The 20,700-nt window shown below is 40.2% G+C and overlaps 1 protein-coding gene across 3 annotated transcripts in view; it reads right to left on the bottom strand.

Moving 5' to 3' along the window:
• Positions 1–20,700, bottom strand: part of NFX1 (nuclear transcription factor, X-box binding 1) — a 72,432-nt gene that overhangs the window by 7,886 nt on the left and 43,846 nt on the right. Inside the window, exons 12-19 of one of the 3 annotated variants that reach the window (XM_028115159.2) lie at positions 18,517–18,599; positions 17,487–17,595; positions 13,428–13,547; positions 10,221–10,300; positions 7,293–7,523; positions 6,362–6,435; positions 5,008–5,109; positions 4,437–4,478 (exon numbers count right to left, since the gene is read on the bottom strand). In XM_028115159.2, the coding sequence (XP_027970960.1) occupies positions 4,437–4,478; positions 5,008–5,109; positions 6,362–6,435; positions 7,293–7,523; positions 10,221–10,300; positions 13,428–13,547; positions 17,487–17,595; positions 18,517–18,599 (841 nt within the window). The remainder of the gene's footprint in view (positions 1–4,436; positions 4,479–5,007; positions 5,110–6,361; positions 6,436–7,292; positions 7,524–10,220; positions 10,301–13,427; positions 13,548–17,486; positions 17,596–18,516; positions 18,600–20,700) is intronic. The other 2 variants (XM_028115160.2, XM_088019203.1) reach the window with 2 other exon arrangements.

Raw genomic sequence — 20,700 nt, 5'->3', positions numbered from 1 at the left:
TCATAGGTTATCACTCTAAGATGGAGGAGAAATTCAAAAGGCCTTCAAAAACAGAGAGCCAGTTAGTTCTTCCTCTTTTTTTTTTTTTTAAGGTTTTATTTATTTGAGAGAGAGAGAGCACAAGTGGGGGATAGGGAGAGGCAGGCTCCCTGCCATGCAGGGCTCGATCCCAGGACCCTGGGATCATGACCTGAGCTGAAGGCAAAGGCTTAACAGACTGAGCCACCCAGGCGCCCCAAGAGAGCTAGTTCTAATCAATAACTAAATTTATTGAGGATAACTAATAACTAATTGAATCCTCACAACTGTGGGAGGTACATATTGTCACTGTTTCCACAGATTTTTTAAGAAAATTAAAGCTTTAAAAGAATACATGACTTGCCGAAGGTCATATAGCTAAGTGATTTGTGAAGGGAGGATTCAAATCCAGGCAAACTGACTCTAGTCTACTATATAATACTGTCTCTCAACTACACAAAGGTGCATTTCCATGCTTTAGAGGCCTTCTGTGTATTCACTACAGCATTTCTGAATACTCATAACTCAGTTCACATTTTGCAGCTGAGAACATTGTGACTGATGGTTCTTAAAGGTCAAGAGTTTTGAACAGCAGTTATTATAGAGTTATCATAGGGTCAAACCAAGGGAAATTTGGGCAGTGCTATTATTTATTATATACCTCCTACACATTTAGCCACTTAAAAGAGGTACTGTTAATAATAGTGGAAAATCAAATTTCAAGATAAAATAGGACTATACTTTGTCTGCATTTGTCTAGCTATTTAACTTGAGAAATTTTCAAAGTGACAAAGTATCGTTTTATAATGATAAAACCACTGTAAATTCAAAATATTGTAAGTAAAAAATGCATTTAATACATCTAACGTACCTTAAATGTGCTCAGAACACTTACCTTAGGTTACAGTTGGGTAAAAATCTTCTGATATAAAGCTTATTTTATTTTTTACGATTTTATTTATTTATTTGAGAGTGTGTGTGTGCATGCACGCACATGCAAGAACGGGGGAAGGGGCAGAGGGAGAGGGAGAGAATCTCAAGAAGACTCCCCACTGAGTGCAGAGCCTGACATGGGGCTCGACCCCATGACCCTGAGATCATGACCTGAGCTGAAACCAAGAGTTGGACACTCAACCGACTGAGCCACCCAGGCACTCCACAAAGTCTATTTTATAATTAAGTGTTGAACATCTCATGTAATTTACTGAGCAGTGTACTGAAAGTGAAAAACAGAATGGCTGTATGGGTACAGAATGGTTCTAAGTGTATGGGTTGTTTACCCTTGTGATTGCATGGCTGACTGGGAGCTGCAGTTTGCTGTCGATGCCCAGTATCATAAGAGATCATTATACTGAATATTGCTAGCCTGAGAAAAGATCAAAATTTGAGGTATGGTTTCTACTAAATGTGTACTGCTTTTGTACCATTGTGAATCTGAAAAATTTGTAAGTCAAATCACTGTAAGTTGGGGACTGTCCGTATACACCAGTTCACCTAAACTCTCCAATTGTTAACATTTAGAGGGCTATACCTTTTTATCAATCTCTGTTAGAACCAGGAAGTCTGCTGGTCACTGAATAAATACCCCTTAATCTAATAAAGAGTATCCTCAAATAACTAACAGAAAACATCATATTTAGTGGTGAGATATTCAAAGCTGTCTGATGTCAGGATGTCTATTATCAATCACCACCTTCTATTCAACACTGTTCTGGAGGCTCTAGCCAGTGCAGTAAGGCAAGAAAAAGAAAAAAGTTAAGAACTGTAAAGAAATAAAACTATTATTGGAAGAGGACATGAAATAGTAAGTGAATTTAGCAAGGCTGTGAATACAGGTCAACAAACATCGATTCTATTTCTATACACCAGCAACAGGCAATTAGAAAATTAATTTTTTTTAGAAAATTAAAATTTAAAAGTGATACAGGAAGGGAGAGAAGGGGTAGCTGAGCAAAAAGAAAAAAAAAGTGATACAAGAAAAATTACCATTTAAAGAAGTGTCAAAAAACACCAAAAGCAAGGAACAAGTCTACTGAGAGATGTGCAAAATCTGTACACAGAAAAATATAAAGTATTACTGAGAGAAATCAAAGAAGACAGGAATAAATGGAAGGATATACTTTGCTCATGGATTAAGAGACTTAATATAAAAATGTCAAATCTCCCCCAATTGATCTATAAATTAAATACCAATTCAGTAAAAATCTTAGTAGGTTTTTTGGCAGATATTGGTAAGTTCACTCTATAAAGTTTAAATGGAAATGCAAATGCCCAAGAACAGCCAAGTTAATCTTGAAGAACCATGCTTGAAGAGATATACTATCAGATATTAGGACCTTTATTGTGGGGCACCTGGGTGGCTCAGCCGTTAAGTGTCTGCCTTCGGCCCAGGTCATGATCCTACGATCCTGGGATCAAGCCACACATCGGGCTCCCTGCTCAGCAGGAAGCCTGCTTCTCCCTCTCTCACTACCCCTGCTTGTGGTTCCCTCTCTCGCTGTCTCTCTCTCTGTCAAATAAATAAATAAAATCTTAAAAAAAAAAACCCACAAAAAACCTTTATTGTTATAAAGGTACCACAATTAAGAGAGTGTGACAGTAGTGTGATGGAAGAGAAGGAACTCAGCAATATATTCACACATAATATGAATACTTGATTTAAGACAAATGGCACTGGAAAGACTGGGAAAAGAACATCTTGGTAACAGTACTGGTCACATGGATATTCATATGGAAAAAAACTGAATTGTGCACTTTCCTTAAACTATGCTCAAAAAAATCAGTCCAGGGGAGCCTGGGTGGCTCAGTCAGTTAAGCATTTGCCTTTGGCTCAGGTCATGATCCCAGGTTCCTGGGATTGAGCCCCATGTTGGGCTCCTTGCTCAGCAGGTAGTCTGCTTCTCCCTCTCTCCCTCTGCCTGCTGCTCTACCTACTTGTGCTCTCTCTCTCTCTGTCAAATAAATAAATAAATCTTAAAAAAAAAAAATCAGTCCAGTCAACTGTAGATCTAAACGTGGCAGGTAAAATGATACAGCTTCTAGACAGTAAGAATATAATCATGACCTCAGGATAGACAAATACTCCTTAAACAGGACATAAAAAACATTAGGCACTAAGGAAAAGATTGATAAACTGGACTACATTAAAATTAGAAACTTCTGCTCATCAAAAGATACCATTAAGAGAGTGGAAACTCATGAAGTACAGGAAAATACAATATATAAAACCAACAAAGGATTCATATCCAAAATATATAAAAAAACTCCTACTAATCAATATAAAAAAGACAACACAATTACAAAATAAGCAAAAGAGATGAACAGGTACTTCACAAAAAGGGATATCCAAATTGCCAATAAACATATAAAAAAATATTCAACCTCACTAGTTATCAGGGAAATATAAACTAAAAGTTCAATGACCTCCAGGTATACATTCACAAGAATAGATTAAAATTTAAAAGACCAACAATTCTAAGAGCTAATATAAGTGTAGAGCAGTGGGAACTATTACCCTGCTGGTGGGAGTATAATATGACACAACCATTTTGGATACCATTGCGTAGAGCTGACTAAAGCTGAACATATGAATACCCTGTTAATCGGTAATTCTACTCCTAAGTTTGTAACTAACAGAAATGAGTATGTATATACAGCAAAGGGAATATACGGATGTTCTTAACAGAGCATTATTTGTAATAGCCCAATACTGATAACCACACATATACCTATTAATGGTAGAATGATAAATAAATGATAATATCTTAACACAATAAAATATCATGAAGGAATGCAAATGAACAAAGTATTGCTACATGCAAGAGGAATATCACAAATGTAATTAAAGACGCCAGACAAAAATAATACCAACTATAAGATTTCATCATTTATATAAAGTTCAAAACAGACAACACTAATCTAAAGTGTGAGAAGTCAGGATAGACATTTTATCTTTGTACGAAAGATACATTTTACCTGTGTATGAAAGTGTTCTGGAAATTTTCTATTTCTTGACCTGGGTGCTGATTACACCACTGTATTTACTTTGTGATGACCCACTGATCTGTACACTTCTGAACTTTCTATATGTATGTTACACTTCAACATAAAGGTCGTTAAAAAAATTTTAAGCTTCTTATCTCCATTGGAATCAGGAAGTCTGCCAGTCAGTAAATGCTGTGACACGTGATGTTATACCATGCCCCAAACCAACAAGCTCATGTTTCAGAAATATGCTGAAATCACCTAAGTGGTTTATCCTTAGACATTTCAATTCCTGATGATCGAATTTCTCTTGATCTCCAATAGCAGCAAAAGACTCAGAGCAGGTGCTGAATGAATGCTTGAAAGGTTGCTCCCTCCTATTAATTTCACAGAGCTCAAGAACAAGTAGATAAAAAGCAGTTGAAATGACTTACTTTTTCCTTTCCAAGGCTAAACACTCCTCATCACACTCCAGCCTTGACAAAACAAATGAAAAAGATAAAGTCAGGGCACAGATTTTTCACAGCTCCTACCCAGAAATAAGTTCTTTGTCAACCTGGAAACAGAGCAGACTCTGGCCAAAACATGGTTGTATGAGGTCCCTCTCAAGGACAGGTGGGTGGGCCTCCAGGTTATGGGAATCAAATCTAGGAGTCCTCAGAAGGGCCTCAAAGTGTCCCCAATGTCCCAATGTCCTAATGACCTTCTGACAGCCCCACCTCCCTCTCTTGACACAGCTGGTTCTCTGTGGGTTGGGCTGGACACATCTAGGTCTCTGCTTCCTCTGGCTACTGTTTGCAGAGAGGCCTGGAAAAATCTCCTCTGGTCATAGCTATATCCTGAGTAAGATTCGTGGGATTGGAGTGAGTGTAGTCTCTTAACATCAAATGTCTGTTGGAACATCTACTGTGTGTGCAAGGCTTCGCTCTGGGAGACTGAGACAAATGAACGGTTCCTGCCCTATGGAAATTAATTCTAACAGAAGACATACATTTTAAAAATTACCTGGCTTGGTGAATTTCCTTCTTAGTAATTAATTTGCTGATTTCCACTGAATCTCCAAGCTGCATGTCTGTTATTTTAGAGGCCATGGAAATAGCAGCTATTCTGAAGTATAAAAAAGAAAGGGAAGAAAAGGCATTGAAGTTTCATAAGAATGTCCTAATACTAGGTATACAGAAGACTTCTTTCAAATTGAATCTACCACTGGACAATTGTGGGCCTCAGAAATCCACCTACTATGAACTACCCACACGTTTATGTCGTATCTCCTCAAATAGATTCTAAGCAGCTCCAGTAGAAGCAATGAGATAGTCTATTCAGTGCCCCCTGAATATCAAGGCCTATGCCTGGCATTCAGTAAATATTCAAACCCACTGATGTCAAAGCCACTCTGATGTCTTTGTACTCCAAAAATTCTATCTCCATGACATATCTCTGCATGTAATCAGAGACAAACACAACTATCCATCCCTAACAGCTCCCAGAATTTCAGGAGGCTACAAAGACAATTCAGAGAACAGTCAGAAACCCCCACTACAGAGGAGGAGCATAGGACTTGGTCCTGGTTGTGCCACCACAAGTGGCAGGACGTTAAAGCAATTCATGCAACTTCAGGACATCATCCCTTCTGATCCCATGGTGTAATAAGACCAGAAGGGAGAGAGAGAAAGAAAGAGGAGGAAAAATAGAAAGGTTATTTTACAAATGAAAGTTAGGGAAGGAAAGGGACACAAAGCAGTACTTTTTCTTTGAACCAGAAAAACTAGATTATGGAAAATTTATTTATTTATTTATTTATTTATTTATTTATTTATTTTTTAGGAAATCTTATTTTAAAAAACTTTCCAGGGGGCACCTGGGTGGCTCAGTCGGTTAAGTCTGATTCTTGATTTTGGCTCAGGTCGCATGATCTCAGGGTCATGGGATGGAGCCCTGCGTCGGGCTCCACGCTCAGCGGGGGAGTATGCTTAAGATTTTCTCTCCCTCCACCCCTCCCACCACCCCCAGCTTGTGCACACTCTTTCTTTTCTTTTTTTAAAAATATCTATCTATTTGAGAGAGCGAGAGAGAGAGCAAGCGTACAAGTGGGAGGGAGAGGGAGAGAGAATCTGAAGCAGACTCCACAAAGAGTGCAGGGCCCGACTTGGGGCTCTATCCTGTGACCACGAAATCATGACCTGAGCTGAAACCAAGAGTCGGACGCTTAACCGACTGAGCTACCCAGGTGCCCCTGCAAAAGAAAAAAACTTTCCAAACTTGACAAAAGTTGTAAGGATTCGACAATAAACAAGTGTATACACATGTGTACCTTCCGTAGACTGAGATCCACCACTGTTAACATTTTAGTAGCACTAACCTTTGATAAGTACTGGATGCTTCAGAGCAAATCATCATCTCTTTTCTTCGTCCACATTCACACTGCAGCTCTATCTGAAATAAGATTAATATGGAGCGACTTTTAGCACATGGAAACCATGTGAATAGGCAGGTTTCACTTTTAAAAGCCTCTCTCAAATCCAACCATGGCAGAGGATACAAGCCAGTGAGTGGCTACCCTTCAGGATGGAGAAAGCTAACCATGCACACAAACTGACAATGTAGTAGTGGACACACTAGGAGAAAACTGTTCACTCTACAGTGACTCTTTCTGGGAACTACTCCTGTCTTTAACCCTACCCGAAGGCGCAGGCCTAAAATGAAGTTTTTACCACTGAACCTGGCCAGGACCATCCAAAGCCTAATCAAGTCCACCTCATCAGTCTGCTTTCATCTCCTCAGGGAGGCCTTGCTTAGATCCCTTGGACCAGGCTAAGTCGCCCACTCACATGCCCTCACAGCACCCTCTACAAGGGTTTAACTTCTTGTTCACCACAGTCATAATTCATTATCTGAGTATTATCTGTCCCATCTAATTGAAGGGACTTTGTGTCTCCTGTTCACTGGATATAGCCCCAGCACCTAGCAAAACATCTTGCACAAAACATATATATTTGTTGAATAAATGGAGCAGGCAATCGGAGTCTCTCTTGAGAATCTGCTCTAAGGGAGAGAGACAGAGACTGTGGTCAGGTGGCAGTGGGTACCTCCTGAACTAAAAGGCCATTTCAAGCTGGGCAGACAGAAATCTGTGTAATACTCCACCTTTCTCTTGCTAACTTAACTTGCAGTTCCTTGCAACCAATGACTTCTGATTAGAATGTGTGCCCAGGCGCTTCTGTAGGCAGTTCCAGACTCCTGAGCGCCCCAGAACCACAGTCAATGCCCTATCTGGAGCCAGGAATACGCACCTTGGCTTTACATGCAGTCATGGGGCAGGGTGAGCTGGGGTGGCAGGGGGCCATACATGGGTGGCCACAGTCAGCTCTAGGGGTGGTGCAGGGCTGCTTGCAGGCCTCATCCACAAGACACTCTCCTTTGTGACAGAGTCTCTGACACTTGTGCATCCCACATGGTAACGTGGCACTGCAGGGTAATCCGCAAGAGATATCAGCCAGGTGACAGGGGATGTTGCTCCGTAACTAGGAGAGACAGAAGTAGCTAGATTCTTATCTCCGTGTGGGATTTGGGATGAGTTTTAATTTCATATTTAAACATTTCTGAATTTTCAAAAAGTTACTCTTATCTGAAAAAAATTAGGCTGATTTTTAAAGTCTGAAAGGTTAACTTGAAAATAAACAAATCTGAACCTTATTTAATAATACTTGTTATGACGCAAAAGAATTTGTGCTAGCAACCAAGCGTGTGTTAAGACCTACACTTCACAAGGGTGGGTAACAAGCACATGAAACCAGATAACTAGGGAGTATTTGAAAATGCTATGACCAACTGGGAGGATCAGATGATCTTCCCCCCCTGTGCAAACAGCTAGGGCACTGAGTTGACACATGAACCCTGAGGGTTGGGGACACCCTTGACCCATGGTTTCAAGACTGCTGGCAGGGCCGTTTTACAAAAATAATCAACTCTCCTCACATCTCCTGACTCATAGTCTTCATAGCTTTAAGCAGCTTTGTCATTTAAAATATTAAGGGGCAACAGGCCATGAAACCCCAAACTCATTTTTTAAATCATCTTCTTCCAAGATTCCTTACTCCAGGAAAAAGATGCTGGAATTTTACTTCTGTGAGTCCAAAGGTTACTCTTATGTATTCACTCAAATTCTTTCAAGAACCCTCAAAATGAGGAATATACTTTGATTCTAGTGACACATAACTTTTATTCTTGAAGAGGCTTCCAAAGTCTAAGATGTACATGCTTCTAACTGCTTTAGAATCGCTTTAGAACTATTTTGGTAGAATGTAGTTCCCAATCACTAAAAACTTACACTACTGCCAGAGTCCGGAGATAATTTTTGCACATGCTATATCTTCTGTTGTCCCCTCCCCTCATTACTTGCCTACCTTTTCATTATCCTTTAGGAGGTCACTTCCTCTACAAACACCTTCCCTGGGTGTGGGCTCCTTCGATCCTGCTCAGTACTTTGGACTTCCCCTGCCACTGCACTTATAATTGACTGTTTACATGCCAGTTTCCCGCCCCAGAGTGAAGGCTCCACAAGGGAAGCAGTCACACCTGTCTTGTTCTCTTCTGAATCACTTGAACCAGGCCTGTTATACCTAGCACATAGTAGGTATGCAATCAGTATTTATCGCATGAAGTCCAAATAAGCCATCAACACAAAGATAATACCTGGATGTCTTAGAATGGTTACTCTCAGAGGAAGTGAGATTTATAGAGATTTATAAGGACTATAAGATTTATAAGAACTATGACTTGAGAACCACTCACACGAAATAAGGGGAGAAAATATGTCAATCAAGATAAAGATACTGAAAGCATGGTTGTCATAGATGTCAAGAGTTTCCAAAAAATGTTGGCTAACATATGAAGTAAGAAGAAGGTTACAAAATAGTATAAACTTTTTTTTTTTTAAGTAGGCTCCATGGTGGGCACAGGGCTTGAACTCACATCCCTGAGATCAAGACCTGAGCTGAGATCAGGAGCTGGATATTCAACCGACTGAGCCACCCAGGTGTCCCATAAAAATAGTATGATCTTAATAGAGTATGAGAAAGTGTGTATCACAACATGCCTGATAATCTATGCACAAGAATCTTAAGACTCTTTCTTTCTGGATTGCAGAATTGTTTATTCTTAATTGTTTACAATGAATATGCATTTTTTAAATTAAGAATTTTTTAAAAGTGCTTCCAAGGGTCTATAGTCAATGGTGCCAAATAAGCTTACAAGTTGAGAATGAGGATGAAAGTCCTTCATAGTAGTGACACTGCGGAGGCGTAGATGAGCCTGGAGGAAGGTGTTTTGATCCAGTGGCCAGGACAGGAAGCTGCACAGGGCATAGAGGAAGGAACAGTGGCAGCTGGTGGAGAGACCACCTCCACTCTTGGGATGCTCTCACTGTAACACCTTTACCCAGGCTAGCAACCTCTCCCATGCTGGTTAACCTAAAAGTTGCCTCTGAACACAGCCCATGTTCTCAAGCCAACTGACTTTCACTTGATTGCAACCAGAGTAAAAATGATAGCAAAAGAGGCTCAAAATACTACCCATTGTATGATTTCATTTATGTGACATTCCGGAAAAGGCAAAACTACTGGGACAGACAATAGATCACTGGTTGCCAGAGCCAGGAGATAGGGGGCAAAATAACTATAGAGACATGAAGGAATATTTGGGGGTGAATGAACTATTCTACATCTTGACTGTGGTGGTGATTACATGACTGTATGAATGTTTTTGTCAAAATTCAAGGACCTGTACACTTAAAGGGGTAAATCTTATTTTATTTTTTTTTAGATTTTAGAGAGAGAGAGAGAGCACACGAGCAAGGGGAGGGGTAGTGGGAGAGAGACAGAGAGGGAGACTCCCTGCTGAGCGTGGGATTCTCAAGACCCTGAGATCATGACCTGAATTGAAATCAAGAGTCAGATGCTCAACCGACTGAGCCACCCACGTGCCCTGGATTCTTCTATTTCTTCTACCAGTATTTAGCCACAGCGTGGTGGTGGGTAAATTTTATTTTATGCAAATTATATCTTACTTAAAAAGAGAAAGAAAGAAAAAAGTGGCAACAGCAAACCTCTGCTTCTTGGAGTATATTTTTACTTTCAGAAACAAAGAGACTAACAATTCTAAAAGTAATTCAATCATAAATCTCTAGCTGGAACAATAAACACGAGAGAGAGAAAACTTACCTCGTGTTTTCCCATGCACCATTTCTGAGTTAGGAAAGTACAGGGGGGACACTTCTCTTCACTATGACAAGAATGATACACTGTTAAAAGAGAGAGGAAATTAGGAATTATGTTTAAGAATAACGTTTAAATAAAGCCACATAAACTGGGGTGCCTGGGTGGCTCAGTCGGTTAAGCATCTGACCTTGGCTCAGGTCATGATCTCAGAGTCATGAGATCAAGCCCTACGTCAGGCTCCCTGCTCAGTGAGGAGTCTGCTCCTCCCCCTGCTCGTGCTCTCTCTCTCAAATAAATAAATAAATCTTTAAAAAAAATAATAAAGCCACATAAACTATTACACATAATGTTATAATGGTATATAACATGGAACTTTTTTTTTTTAAGATTTTGTTTATTTATTTGACAGAGAGAGAGACACAGCGAGAGAGAGAACACAAGCAGGGGGAGTGGGAGAGGGAGAAGCAGGCTCCCCGCTGAGCAGGGAGCCCGATGCAGGGCATGATCCCAGGACCCTGGGATCATGACCCGAGCTGAAGGCAGATGCCCAATGACTGAGCCACCCAGGCGCCACCTAACATGGAACTTTTAAGTTTAAAAAAATATTTTTTTAAGATCTTATTTATTTATTTGAGAGAGAGAATGAGATAGAGAGAGAGCATGAGAGGGGAGAGGGTCAGAGGGAGAAGCAGACTCCCTGCTGAGCAGGGAGCCCAATGTGGGACTCGATCCCGGGACTCCAGGATCATGACCTGAGCCGAAGGCAGTCGCTTAACCAACTGAGCCACCCAGGCGCCCTGGAACTTTTAAGTTTAGAAGCTGGGAGTTCTTTTTATTTTTTTAAAGATTTTATTTATTTAGTTGAGAGACAGAGACAGCATGAGAGCAGAGGGGGAGGGGCGGAAGAAGCAGCAGGCTCCCTGCTAGCAGGGAGCCTCATGTGGGGCTCAATCCCAGGACCCTGGGATCATGACCTGAGCCGAAGGCAAACACTTAATCGACTAAACCTTATCCAGGTGACCCTGGGAGTACTTTTTAAAATGGAAAATAGGAAAGTAAAAAGTAGGTGACTTTACATTAAAGTGTTGAAGGATGAGCATGAGTGAGAAAAAGAAACCCCACTGAGGCAGGACAGACACATGCACAGAGAAGCAGAGAGGGAGGCAGTTTTTCCACTCATTTCCTATGGCACAGCCCCTGGTCTGTCCATTCTACTCAATCATTCTTTTGGCCCTACCTTACACGGCAACTGCTCATTTTTGCTTAGCTATCTTTGCTACTCATTCCATCTGACATGCTCCCGTGATTCAATTGCCTTGCTGCCTGTAAGAGACAGTATATCCGAACTCATCTCCTACAACAAAGCCTTCCTTGGCTGACCATACCCGACCTTCAGCTCTCTTACACTTCCTGATGTCTGAGGTCTTTTGCAGATGGTTTGCTACCACATTATCTGGCCCATTTTCATGTAATGGCTGTGTCATGTGCACATAACTACCCTCTCCCTCTTGGGAAGAACACACGAATCTCTAGGTCATGGGCTACTTTTTTCTTCCTCTGAACCTCTGTGTCTGATACCATGCTGGATATACAACTAACACTCAAGACAAGTTAAATGAATGCTGAACAAAAGCATGCTAAAACACCTCATAAATGGTTAAGTTCTCACTATGGACTGAGCAAAGGTGAGTTTTTCTGGTTACAGGGACGAGAATATATGTCAGATTCTTAAAGGGGCCCAGGACTCAGCAGAATTTAAGACCAGCTGGTCTTGATTCCATTTTCATCTCTAAGACAGTTTCTCACTGTGGACATTCTCAATCTTGGTGAGGCTTTGATGTGGGTGGGATAGAGATCGACAGAAGGGGCCATTCATCTGTATCATCTGCAAGTGAGTATAAAGGAGGAAGTGGGTGAGTATTGGCTTGGACACTTACTTCATGCTGGTGTGAACACTGAAGTAGGGGCTTGCAGACTAAGCTGGAAGGGCCATCCTAAGGTCCCCAGGAAAGGAGGGACCTTTTACTTCATTAGGAATTTACTTAATTCTGTTTTACTCTATTAACTTAAAAATTTGAGAACTGGTTGTCTACTTGTCAGTCTGATTCATATAGCCAGATTAAATCTAAGTGCCAAATCTGGTGACCTGAGTTATTTCAGGTTTGCCTCTGGGACTTGGTAAAATGAAATGATGAGCCCAATATGGTCCCAGAGGAAAGCCAATTAACAGAAAATAGGTGATGTTAAGTAGCTACTGGTCTGGTGTCTACAGTAGTTTATGAGAGAAGAATTGGAAACAACTTAATTGTCCAGCAACATGAGACTAAGTTATGGCTCATCCATGTAACAGCACATCCACTAACTATTAAAAATCTATACTGGAGAGGGGCACCTGGGCACATTTGGTTGAGCATCAACTCTTGGTTTCAGCTCAGGTCATGCTCTCAGGGTTGTGAGACTGAACTCCGCATCGGGCTCTGCACTTAGCAGGGAGTCTGCTTGAGATTCTCTCTCCCTCTCCCTCTGCCCTTCCTACTTGTGCGCTCTCTCTCAAATAAATAAACATTTAAAAAAATCTATATTGTAGAAAAATATTCATTGATAAGGAGATTCAAAATACAATAGTAAGAGGAGAAAATAATTAAAATAAAATCAGTAGGATCCCACTTTTATTTTACGTGAAGGAAAAAAACACAAATATATATTTTTGCCCATAGGAAAAAAGCCCTGAAAAATACATACTAATGTGTAATTCCTACAAGGTGGCATAATAGATGATTTAATTCCAATCTTTTGACTTTACTGATTTTATCTCTCTTTTTATACAATAAACATACATTATTTCCATAACAACAGCAACCACAAAACAAGTGACTTTCAATTTTGCAAAGAGATGCTCAACCTTGAAATATACATCCAAACTGGAGGCAACAAGAAAAGAAGAAAAGTCCCTGAAAGATAAGACCAGCTGGAGGTTCTCCCAGCCTTTCAGGTGTGTGTGACATCCACAGAGTACAGAGATGGAGGGCACTGTGATTCCCAGCTGTGGCCCAGATCACAGACCCACCTTCACAGAAGCAGCCCCTGAGAACAGGGAACAAGGGGTGGCCATCACAACACGACCTCAGAACAGTGAAGACCATCATGCAACATCCAAAATGACACGGTGTAAGCAGGCTGTGAGGTGTGGAGGAAGGAGGTGGGACCCACCTGGATGGTCACATTCATGGACTCTGGCGCAGGTCTGGGTACATTCAGGGGGTCTTGTACCACAGGGAACTGGCGGGTAGATCACTGACGCACCACAGTGGCAGGTTAGTTCATCAAAACCTGATGGAGAGGCAGGTGAAATAAAACAATCTTTCTGGGTTTTGAATGTGCACACACATACTTACACAGATACCACACACACTTTTTTTTGGCTTGCATTTTTTTTTTTTTTTAGGGGACTGCTTTTTTCACAAAAGGTTTTTATTTTATTAAAGTTGAGCTGGTGGCAAAGGAGCAGACAAGTATGTTACCTGCAACAAACTCTAAGTCCATGAACAACCCAGGACACTTTTACACGTATTTTATAGACAACAGATCTATAGACCATCTCTTTAGAGAGAAGAGGAGACTTCCACTAAAGATACAGCTTTTTTTCCAAACTCCTCTGGTTAGGAAAAAGGACAGATTATGAAAGCCACAGATAATTAACAAACATACTAAAAAATACATTTGAATATAAACCTCAGAGAGCCACTGAAAACATTCAAAAAAATTCTTTTTTTAAAGATTTTATTTATTATTTATTTATTTATTTTTTAAAGATTTTATTTATTTGAGAGAGAGAGAATGAGAGAGACAGAAAGCACATGAGAGGGGGGGAGGGTCAGAGGGAGAAGCAGACTCCCTGCCAAGCAGGGAGCCCGATGTGGGACTCGATCCAGGGACTCCAGGATCACGACCTGAGCCGAAGGCAGTCGCTTAACCAACTGAGCCACCCAGGCGCCCAAGATTTTATTTATTTGAGAGAGAGTGAGAGAGTGCGTGTGCACGAGCAGTGGGGAGGAGCAGAGGGAGAGGAAGAAGCAGGCTCCCTGCTAAGCAGGGAGGCTGACGTGGGGTTTGATCCCAGGACCACAAGATCATGACCTGAGCTGAAGGCAGAGGCTTAACTGACTGAGCCACCCAGGCCCCCCCCCCCCAAATTCTTACAGGTATAATCAACACCTATCACGCTAGAAATATGAAGTTGAAACGAAACACAGAGCTGTATCCAAGTTCATTACGCACAGTTCCCAAGCTAAATCAAAATGATGACTCACACTGGACAGCTCCAACTAGCAGCCCACCTCAAGGGCTCTCCTAACTCCTAAATCCCAAGGGGAAACAGTTCTCCAACTCTGAGTCTTGGTAGAGGCCAGGACTTTGGCTGTTGATCTCAACCAAGTCACTAAGAATCAGGAAGCCCAGGGCTCTCAAGATTCTTCCACCCACTGCTCCTTTCCAGTCAGTACTCTTTCCACCAAACCCTTCAGAGGCTACACAATGTGGCAGAAAGAGCCCTATAAATATAGTCAGGAGACTCAGGCTTTGAGTCCTGGACCTACTACTTACTTGTTAAGTGATTATGGGCTGGTAACTTAACCCTTCTCAGCTTTCTATTGGTGAGGTGGGGATATCAAACTCTGGCCTATCCATTCAAAAAGTTTATGAGAAATAGCTAGGTAAAGGGAAAGGGGCTATGTAAGTTGTTTTCATGGAATCCATGTATGTGATTTATTTATTTATTTTTAAAAGATTATTTATTTGAGAGAGAGAATGAGCAGGGGGGAGGAGCAGAGGGAGAGGGAGAAGCAAGCAGATTCTCCACTGAGCAAGGAGTCCGAAATGGGGCTTGATCCCAGGACCCTGAGATCATGACCTGAGCCGAAGGTAGACGCTTAACCAACTGAGCCACCCAGGTGCCCCCCCATGTGTGTGATTTATATCAAAGCATGGACTCAACTCTTTTTTTGAAATGAAGTAGGCCTAGCATTCTAGCAAAAGACATTTTGGGAAATCTTGATCTAAGCCAATCTTTTAATGCAGCAGTTCTCAAAGTGTGCTCTGTTGATGCCTAAGGGTCCCTGAGATCCTTTCAGGGAGTCCATAAGGCCAAAATTATTTTCATAAGACTAAGATATTATTTCTGTTTTCACTATGTTGACATTTACACTGATGGTGCAAAAGCAATGGTTAGTAAAACTGCCAGGGCTTTAGCACAGATCAAGGCAGTAGTACCAAAATGTAATCATGGTATTTCTTACTGCCAAGCACTTAGAATAAATAAAAAATGCTAGTTTCACTTAAGAAAGTCCTTGACGAAGCAGTAAAGAAAAAAACAATTTAGTTCTTAAATACATGTCTTTTTCATAATCTGTGAAACAAAGTGGGAAATCTGCATAAAGCACTTTCGCTGCACACTAAAATATAATCTGGTTGTTTTAAAGAACTGCACTTGTTGGGAGTTGTGAGCTAGAATACCATTTTTACTTGAAAGAATGACTGACAAGCTATGATTATTTAGACTTGGGTATCTGGCATACATTTTATCAAAAACTACCAAAGTGAGCCTATCAATTCAGGAAAACCAACTTTCAAGTCTTCAAGTAAAAACAGAATTTTGGAAAATATGTATTTACCACTATGAGCTTGACAACTTCCTAATACTTTTCCCAAGACTTTTCTGATGAGATTGGTAGTTATATTAATGAATGTAAATTTTTAATATTATAACAAAATTTTTCACCATTTCAAAAATCTGCATAACACAGTGAATAATTCATTTCCAAATGATCAATGTGCGATGCTATAAAATCATGCATGGGTAAAAGATCCATTCAAAATACAAGAAAAACCAATGAATTTTAATGTGACAGAGAACAAAAACAAAACCCCGGACTCAAGTCTCTTCTGAAATGAGGCTGATTTTGGTATAATTTCAAAAAAAGAATATCCACCATGATTATACTCTCTTTTTCAACTATATATCCAAATAGGCCAGATTTTTTTCATTTCCTTCAACTCTATACTGCAACAGATTAATTTGGAAGCAGATGAGAACCTATGTACTCTTCTAGTTAAAAAAAATAGTTTTAAAAATATGTCATTTAAGGGCACCTGGGTGTCTCAGTTGGTTAAGCATCTGCCTTCAGCTCATGATCCCAGGGTCCTGGGACTGAGCCCCACGTTGGGGTCCCTACTCAGTGGGGAGTCTGCGTCTCCCTCTGCCCCTCCCCCACGACTCATGCTCTCTCTCTCTCAAATAAATTCCTTTTTTTTTTTTTAAAGATTTTATTTATTTATTTGGGGCGCCTAGGTGGCTCAGTCATTAAGCATCTGCCTTCGGGGGGCGCCTGGGTGGCTCACTCGTTAAGCATCTGCCTTTGGCTCAGGTCATGCTCCCAGGGTCCTGGGATCGAGCCCCGCATTGGGCTCCCTGCTCCACGGGAAGCCTGCTTCTCCCCCACTCACTCCCCCTGCTTGTGTTCCCTCTCTTGCTGTGTCTCCCTCTGTCAAATAAATAAGTAAGATCTTAAAAAAAAAAAAAAAGGGCTGAGCAGGGAGCCCGATGAGGAGCTTGATCATAGGACCCTGGGATCATAACCTGAGCTGAAGGCAGACGCTTAACAACTGAGCCACCCAGGTGCCCCTCAAATAAACAAAATCCTAAAAAAGAAGTCATTTATACTAATATGCAATGAGTATATTACCTTCTTAAAAGATTTTATTTATTTGAGAGGGAGAGAGAGAGTGGGGAAGGGACATCAAGTGGGAGAGGGGCAGAAGGAGAGGGAGAAGCAGTATGAATAAAATCTTTAAAAAAATTTCTCAGTTTTAATTTCTACTATGGTAAACAGATATAAATCACATAAAAAGAGCCTTTGCGGGTCCTTGATAATTTTTAAGAATGTAAATGCATCCTAAAACCAAGTTTCCAAACAGCTGCTAATAATATAGAGAAAGAAGACCGTTGAGGGCAGAATCTGTTAATGATATTTAAGAGTAATCCAGTAATGAACCAGATCTTACCTTGGCATTCTTACTTACATCCCAGGTTTTATACATTCTGGGAAGAAAATACAGCACTAGAATAACTTTTTTTTAACATCTCAACATATCTGAAATACTTAGGCTTAGTTCAGTCACCCATACCAAATTAAGTAAATCAATCCCTCAAAATATATTATGCCTGAACTTCTAGAAAACTCTTAAAATAAAGCATACAGTGAAGACACTCACTGGCTTGCCAGCAGGACTGGCAGTTCCCACGATGACAAGGTTCTTCACATCTATGAAGGCCACAACGGAGTTTCCTCCCACAAATCAAAGGACACTTGTGCTCCTTATCCTACGAAGAGATTCATATGTGTTTGTAAAATTATCTCCATTTATATTTTCCACAAACAACAAGAAAAGTAATAAAAGAGAAGCTCTTCACATTTATGGATGAAATGATGTCTGGAATTAGCTTCAAAATAATTAGAGTAGGTGTGGACGTGGATGAAATAAGATTAGTCATGAACTGATCACTACTGAAGTTGGGTGTTGGGTATTTAAGACTCATACTAATCTCTCTGCTTTTGTATATGTTTGAAATTTTCAATAATAAGAGGAAGTCTTTAAGCTTTCGAATACTGATTTATAAGTCTTGGTATGTTGTCCAATTTTATCACTCTTTATCTTATCAATATGTAAACTTTAGAAATAACAATTATGTGTAATATACATATATAGGTGTGTGTATACATGCACTACTTTGGTATTGGCACTGTGTTATCTTGTTTATACACAAGACACACATGCACAACATGGTAACACAGTACTGCCAGGGAGTGCTTCCTTTATTTAGTTCCATATAAGTGAATTATTTGAGATAACTGAAAATTGCTCCTTTCAAAAATGCCCTACTCATTTTGCCTACTGACCTGATCCACATTGTATGTGAAACCCAAAGCCTGAAGTGCTAAGACCAGCCCAGTCTGTGTGTCAGGACAGCACATAATCTCCTGCAGAGGACTATATGCTTATCTGGTGATCTTGGGCTCTGGAGCCTGAGGCTTCTTTCTTCTTTCTCTTCCCCCATATTGCCACAGGCTGACCTGGCTAGGGCCTAAAAAGGCCTGTCTCTCTGGGCAGCTCTCTCACTGCTGGTCAGGGGTCCCTCCCAGTGATTTCTAAATCTGGGCTACATTCCAGATGGCTGAGGCTTCTAGATGCCCAGCCCCTGGATGAATGCAATCTGACTGTACCTAATGATAGGTCCACTTACCACACAGCATATCTCATTACATTTATGCCGTCCACACAACCGTTTCTTGTTACACCGCTTATCACACATAAATGTAGCATCTGCTGTGGCCAATTAAAAAGAAAAAAAAAAGGGCAAAGGATATGAACATTCATTCAACAAATATTTGAGTGACTACAAGCTGAAGAAATACAAATGTAGTAAGATAAATAAGTTAGTTATGGTGAAAATAAATATAAAAAGATATTTTTCATTTGTCAGATTGTCAAAAAAAGACAATGGGAGACTGATTAATATTTGGTATGGGTGAAGGTGTAGAGAGAACAAGGCATACTCAGTGGATAGGAGTATAAATTTTTGATGTACATATGTATCTATCAAAAATTTCAGTGGTAATTCTATCTTACAAAATCATTCCTGGGGTGCCTGGGTGGCTCAGTTGGTTAAGCGACTGCCTTCGGCTCAGGTCATGATCTCAGGGTCCTGGGATCGAGCCCCGCATTGGGCTCCCTGCTTGGCAGGAAGCCTGCTACTTTCTCCCTTTCCCACTCCCCCTGCTTGTGTTCCCTCTCTCGCTGTCTCTCTCTCTTTTAAAGATAAATAAAATCTTTAAAAAAGAAAAGAAAAGAAAAGAAAAGAAATCATTCCTATACATATATAGTTTTAAAAGTGGCTAAAAAAAAAAGTGGCTAGGACACCAAAAGCACAATCAACAAAAGAAAGAACAGAAATTGGGCTTGATCTAAATTAAAAGATTTTGTGCACCAAGGACACCATTAAGAAAGTGAAAAGACAGCCTAAATAGTGGGTGAAAATATTTGCAAATCATCTATCTATAAGGGTCTAGGACCCAAAATACATAAAGAATTCTTACAACTCAACAACAAGAAGAGAAACCACCCAATTAAAAGATTGGCAAAGGACTTAAAAAGACTCTTTTCCAAAGAAGATTACAAACGGCAAAGTACATTAAAAAATATTCATCGTCACTAAGGAAATGCAAATCAAAACCATAATGACATATGACTTCATATATATTTAGATAGCTATAATAAAAAAAACACATAAAAACCAAAACCAAAACCAACACCAAACAAAAAATAAGTGTTGGAGAGAATGTGGAAAAACTGGAATCCTCATACATTGTTGATGGGAATGTAAAATGATGTAGCTGCTACAGAAAACAGCTGTGGCAGTTCTTCAAAAAATTACACACAGAATTACCACATGATCCAGCAATTCCACTTGTAGGTATATATCCAAAAAAAATTTATTTTATTTTAAGATTTTATTTATTTATCCGACAGAGAGAGACACAGCAAGAGAGGGAACACAAGCAGGGGGAGTGGAAGAGTGAGAAGCAGGCTTCCCGAGGAGCAGGGAGCCCGATGCGGGCCTCGATCTCAGAGCTGAAGGCAGATGCTTAATGGCTGAGCCACCCAGGCACCCCTATCCAAAAAAATTTTAAACACATATTTTAACAAAAACTTGTGTACAAATGTTCACAGTAGCACTAATCATAATAGCCAAAAGATTGAAACAATCCAAATGTCTGTTAACAGATGAATGGATAAATTCCAATATATCCATACAATGAAATATTATTCAGCCATAAAGAGGAACGAAGTACTGATATGTACTACAACATGGATGAATCTTGAAAACATGCTAAGTGAAAGAAGCCAGGCATAAAAGGTTACATACTATATGATTCCATTTATATGAAATACTCAGAAAAGGTAAATCCGTAGAGACAGAAAGCAGATTAGTGGTTCCCAGGAGTTTAAGGGAGGAGTGAGTGGGGAATGAAAATTTGATGAATACAGGGTTTCCTCTTGGGGTGATGAAAATGTTTTGGAACTAGACAGAGGTGATGGCTGCACAACACTGTGAATTTACTACATGCCGTTGAATTGTATACTTTAAAATGGCCCATTCTAGGTTATGTGAATTTTATCTCAATTTTTAAAAGTGGGCTAGGTGCTAGGTGCTAGGTGGGTGAAATAATGCTTGAGATTTGTTTTAAAAGTACTCTAGTGAAAATAAAAAGTAGGGAAGGGAGGGATAGATGAAACAAGAGAGGCAAAATGTTGATAACGGATGATGGGTGCTTAGGGGTTTATTATACTAATCTTTCTACTCTCACTTATGGTTGAAATATTTCATCATAAAGTTTTAAAATGTCAGACAAGATGACTACTGCAT

Source organism: Eumetopias jubatus, unplaced genomic scaffold, assembly GCF_037043125.1.
Source record: "Eumetopias jubatus isolate StellerSeaLion01/CBP00866 unplaced genomic scaffold, mEumJub1_p1.0 scaffold_15, whole genome shotgun sequence".
In the NCBI taxonomy this organism is placed as follows: domain Eukaryota; kingdom Metazoa; phylum Chordata; class Mammalia; order Carnivora; family Otariidae; genus Eumetopias; species Eumetopias jubatus.
Note: the sequence above shows the minus strand (reverse complement) of the source record. Positions and strands in the feature narration are given on the sequence as shown.